This window comes from Rhagoletis pomonella, unplaced genomic scaffold (genome assembly GCF_013731165.1).
Source record: "Rhagoletis pomonella isolate Grant_MI unplaced genomic scaffold, Rhpom_1.0 Rhpom_scaffold_00003, whole genome shotgun sequence".
Classification (NCBI taxonomy): domain Eukaryota; kingdom Metazoa; phylum Arthropoda; class Insecta; order Diptera; family Tephritidae; genus Rhagoletis; species Rhagoletis pomonella.
The window spans coordinates 29,067,784-29,073,582 of NW_023458557.1; the positions used below are offsets into that span (position 1 = coordinate 29,067,784).

Here is a 5,799-nt window from a genome sequence, read left to right on the forward strand (position 1 = left end):
GGGCTGTATATGTACGTAATTATTATATGTGTCATAATTTGTTGTAACTTCATGAATGACGAGATACTAGTCTAGTCGTTTGCAAAGTTACAATTTCTTGATATAAGGTACATTTTCAAAGTAGCAATTTGTTATAAAGAAATAACATTTTACAAAGTAGGAATTTGTTTAAAACAATAAGTTAACATTTTAATAAAAAAATTCATTTACTTTTGCAAAGTAGTAATTTGTTTAAAACAATAAGGTAAGATTTCAATTAAAAAATTTATTTACTTTTACTAAGTAACAATTTGTTTTAAACAGATAATATATATATCGTCGTTTAAAGTACAAAACCGCGTATCGTCATTCTGCAAAACTGCGTAACTGATATTTGCTGCCAAGAATTGGATTTGCTCACACATGCTCTTGGCTCAATCCTTATCCATTCATTTGCTTAGGTTTTATGCATACGACCCATTGTTCGGACTCACTATAGATAGGGTCTTTGCTTAACCACTAGATGTTGGAAATAGTTCTAAAATATGGATATACCTAATTAGTGGGGTACGGTTTAGTTATTTGTACAACGATTTTGAGTTGCTGTCTAAGCTTTATTTAAAAAAAATTACTATATCTGTGCACTAATTTATTAATAATTTCGGTTCAAAATATAGTATTTTTTTTTTGCAAATTTCCTTCTTCGGCAACACAAAAAGGAGAATTCTACTTAGTGAGGGTTATTTATAAATAATCCATTTGCGAAAAATCTAAATTTTTCCTATTTTTATACAGTTTCCCTGGGGTTTGTGGGGGATGAAGGAGGACGGGTGACTTTTCATAAAGCGCAGTCCATCGTCTTTCGTTTAAGGGGGGTTTGGCGGGCCACGCCCCCACCCCCTCCGCCCACCGCCACAAAATTGTTGTACAAATAACTAAACATTTTCCAATTTGAAGTTTCAGGAGATTGTACTTTAAAAAAGTTTCAAAGTTTACGTAAGTTATACGAAGACGACGTTGTTCCGACTTTTTATTCCAAATTTTCTCCTGTGGCGCTGTTTTCGTTTTTTTTTTTATATAAAAGCATACTTTATAACATATGCCAGCGGCGCTTTTTTCTTTTTTTTTATATAAAAGCATACTTTAATATATATACATACCTGCGGCGATTTTTAAGTTTTTATATAAAACGATAGTTTACTATACAGCTAATGAAAATTTGGAATAAAACATCGCGGGATTTTTTATTCCAAATTGTTGCTTGCGGCGCTTTTTCTTTTTCATATAAAACGATATATTTAAACAAATATAATGTGCAGAAGAATTTTTTGTTACAAATCATACATCAAATTAAAGATATTTTTGTGCTCTTTCTGATAATAATATTTGTTAACATAGTTAATTACATATATTTTTACGAAAAACCTACATTTTTATAAACAATTGCCATAATTAGGTTTTTGTACTTTTCCTCAAAATATGTATACATTATATACATAAATATATATCGAATGAAAGGTGCTTCAATCATTTTTCCAACTGTGTGCATAGTTTTAAAATCGGTTCAATAGTTTTCGAAATATAAGCTTTTAAAAATGTTGAACGTTTAGTCCACTTAGCGCCACCCCTGATATTTTGCACACAAAAAAAATATGCCGTTAAAATCAGGAAAATAGGGCGATCCACGCCTACTTTTTTTTAGCTCATTGGCCCCAATTCCAATTATTGTTAAAACGTTTATGCAATGTTTAACGTAAAGTAAAAATGATGAATTTATTAACGGCTTTTGCTCGATTTTAGGGATGAGAAAACGACGAACAAACGATTTATCACAGTTAACAAATGAAAATAATGAAATTCTTACATTTGGGGTGCTAAAGGCAGGAACCGTAAAACGTAAAAAATTAATTATAAATGTTTGGCTAAGGAACAAACGTTAAAAATAGACGAACAATGAAGAACAAACGACGAACTATCGATTGCAATAATAATTAACCCAAAATAATCTATTGCGGGTGCTAACTTCAGGAATTACGTAAAGTGAAAATTGAAAAATTAATTATACATTTTTGGCTAACGAACAAACGTTAAAAATGGACGAACATTAAAGAATAATCGACGAACTATCGATTGCAATACAAAAATCTTAATATTTTCACAAATGGTGTGCTAACGTCGGTTGGCTTTCCCATAGGCGGTTGGTGTAATGGCACCACGCGATGTGGTAACAACTAATATGGCAATACTTATGTTGCCCAAAATAATAAAATTACATCGCGTGTGTTGTCAACCCTGCCGAGCTTACGATCCACATTCGTTTTTAGAAGGTGTATCGTAGGCTGGCTTTAAGGAAGTCATTAAATCGCTAATCGACACTAAAACTGATCGGATCGAAAGTTGTAAATTAAAATAAATCAAATAAAACTATTTTTCAAAGCGAAATTGGTCCTCGTGTGTGTGTAATTAATTTGATATTTCATTTGTGTTAACGTGGCCGCGAAATAGTAAGCAGCGAGTTGCAGCAGTAGCAGACACAGTGTTTGTGTGCGTTCCGGAGGCCCAGGCGTAGTCGAAAGTGAGTGCCGTTTTCCCAGCAAGCAGCGTAGCGTTTACGTGGGTGAGCTAATTAGTTTTTTTTTTTTTGGAATTTTTTGGGTGTTTCGCCCCACGTACACCAAGCACGTTAAAGAGTGATGTAAATAAAATAAATGAAAGCCTTGTGCCGCCGATTCAATTAAACAACAACCAAATCAAGCAATTGAGTAAGCGGTACTATTTATGATGAGAATGACCGAAAACCCATATATGTTAAAATATTAAAATTTCTTTTGTTTAAAGATTAGACCATCTTAGCTTTATATAGGCTTAACTTTTCAAATGGGCGATTCTATGCTTTGACGCGACACTTTCGGCAGGAGCACGGCATATCGCACATTTGCTACAAGAGTGTCATGATCCAAAAATGAAAAACTAGCATTGTAAAATGAATACATATTTTGTTCTAGTGAGGTACTAGTAATCGATACAGCTATCAAATTTCTGCATACTTAACTCGATTTTATATTATTTTGAATTGCCACTCTTGCAGCAAATGTGCGATATGTATGCATAACGTAAATAAGGCTGACTTCTAAAACGTATCAATACAATGTTAAGATGTTGTTATACTGCGGTATTCATACTGTTTGTATATGCAGAGTTGTGACACATTGCAACCATATACATTGCATATTTTAAATATTCAATATAGCAATGAAAAATTTTTCTGAATTTTCCATTTCTAAAACACCAATGGTAACCAGTGTTGCCGCGAAACATTTTTAGTGGTAGCTAAATTCCAGCTAAAAAAGGGCTAAAAAAGAGCTAAAAATCGTTGTTGTGGCTAAAAATGGTAGCTAAATTTTTTTACCTACATCTTATATATAAAAATAAGTGCACGTTTTTGGTGTGACCTCATAACTTGAGAACAGCTTCACCGAATTCAACCAAATTTATGTGGCATATTCGATTTATCATGCAGATGGTTTATGCAAAGTTTTCCCGAATTCGGAAGAGGGGGCGTGGCACCACCCATACTAACTAAAATATAAAAATATTCAGGCTATCATGCATATGGTTTATGTGAAGTTTGCCCGAATTCGTAAAAGGGGGTGTGGCACCTTCCATACTAACTAAAATTTTGTTGTTGTATATCTCTTGAAATATTTGTCGTAGAGTACTGGAAGTTGGTATAGAGGTATAACAAATAATTCCATACTCATGGATAAAAATGGGCGGTATTGGAAAAGAGGGCGTGGTACCTCACATCTTATATATAAAGAATAAGTGCAAGATTTCAACCAAATTTATACGTCATAGTCGGGCTATTATGCAGATGGTTTGGGTTAAGTTTCCCCGAATTCGGAAAAGGGGGCGTGGCACCACTCAAACTAACAAAAATTTTCTTCTGGTATATCTCTTGAAATATTTGTGGTAGATTACTGGAATTAGTAGCTATACGTGGCCTGTTCAAGAGTTGGCATTCCAAATTGTTTATTTATTCATACCCAAGATGGAAAAACAAAAAATTTTGTATATCCAAATGTGTTGGATTAAGATTTAAAATAAAGAATCAAAAATTTTGAAATAAAACAAATGACAATTTTTCATATAGAAAAATTCTAGGACTTTTCATTCGTTTTTCAATATTTGGTGTAGAGAAGCACTGCTAGTATAAATATGTAAGTATACACGCAAACATTTTCTATAATTACTGGTATAGAAAAACAATGAACTCTGAAAAGAATTAATATTTTATTCAACCAAAAAATTTTTTGTGTAACACATAATTTAATGTATAGTTAAATCGTTAACGGATACGATAACGGCCCAGAAACGTAAGGAACATACATAGACATATGTTTACTTGCCTTAAAGGAAAGGCGTTCGCTTTATGAGCGAAGAGTTAAATCATAAAAAAAAATTTTAATGTCAATGATGAATAAATTTTAAAAAGGGCTAAAAAAAGGGCTAGGAGCAATTTCAAATTTTTGTGGCCAAAAAAAAAATTTGGTAGCCAAATTTAGCCACCAAAGGGCTAAAACGGCAACACCGATGGTAACCAATAACAAACGAAGCATCAACTTTGTTTCTGATGCGCTGATTGCTCCAGCGATGCGTTTCGATAACTTTTCGGATGCGTTTTGGAAAAGTATACATTGTCAATATTTTGTAGTTCGGCGTTATGGAACATTGTACTTCGTACGTATGCAAAGCAATTGCCGTTGTCGTATTAGAATTTCTATTTGAACCGCGTTTTTATTTACATTTATACTAATTATGCATGTAATAAATATATATGCGTGAATAATTTGAGAAAGCTGATACAAAATTATGTGTGAAAACTTTTTTCGTTCCCAAAAGTCGGCTAAATTGGTTTTAGTGTCGGTAAATTCGTTGAATGTTTCAATAGCCAAATAAGCTTCTGAAGTGCATGAGGCGCTGTATGTAGGTGAACTTATTTGATTTAATAATTCACCAAGTAAGTCGGTACTTGTATCTTCGATACTACTCTCGCTTTCTGTTATAGAAATGATGTGGGGTTGTGCTGACTGCAAAAAATATGAAAAAATAATATAGCGTTGGTGATATTGAAAATAACAATAATCATAAACAATACCTGAGCAAAAATCGGACTAGCTTTTAAATGTAGCGTTTTCAAATACTCAACGGCCATTACTCTCATATGCGCAAATTCAGGACTTAGCAATAAACGATGTAATCTGGGGTCTAAATAAAAGGCTGCCGCTACTGTTGCATTACTTAGTAGCATTTTCTTCCTTTTAGTAATCGAATGGAATAAAAGTCTTGAAATTTCAGATGCATTGGAACTTTTTTTTTATGGCCAAGCACATTTCCAAAAATATTGCTATGAAGTCGCCAAAAAGCAAGTTTTGGTTTTGTAACTCTTCTGTAGTTGCCTTTATAGGAGCAAAAGTACTGAAAAAATCGTCTACAAAACTCCAGTCTACATCTGAGTTTTCAAAATTATGATCAACGAAATCTCGAACAGCTTTTAAGCGCTTCACCAAATCGTATGAATAGCTCCAACGGGCGGGGCAGTCAGCTATCGGTGGTAACAAATTATTATTGACCAGAAGTCGATGTGCGAAGCTTTTTTGCAGTTAATCGACATTTTTCAAACTTCAATTTTACATTTTCGTTTTTTATTACATCGTATACACTCAATTGTATCGTGTGAGCGGCACATCTTATAACAGCAAGAGAATCTGAAATTAAAATGATAACATAGTGCTACAAAGAAGAATGAAGTAGAAATAC

The 5,799-nt window shown here is 33.1% G+C and overlaps 1 protein-coding gene across 1 annotated transcript; it reads right to left on the minus strand.

Moving 5' to 3' along the window:
- Positions 1-4,700: 4,700 nt before the first annotated feature.
- On the minus strand, positions 4,701-5,727 carry LOC118736540. Its single transcript, XM_036466603.1, has 2 exons — positions 5,138-5,727; positions 4,701-5,069 (listed from the first exon to the last, which is right to left on the minus strand). Exons 1-2 carry the CDS (start codon positions 5,288-5,290, stop codon positions 4,701-4,703), a joined length of 522 nt encoding a protein of 173 aa, XP_036322496.1. The 5' UTR covers positions 5,291-5,727.
- Between the last annotated feature and the right edge of the window lie 72 nt (positions 5,728-5,799).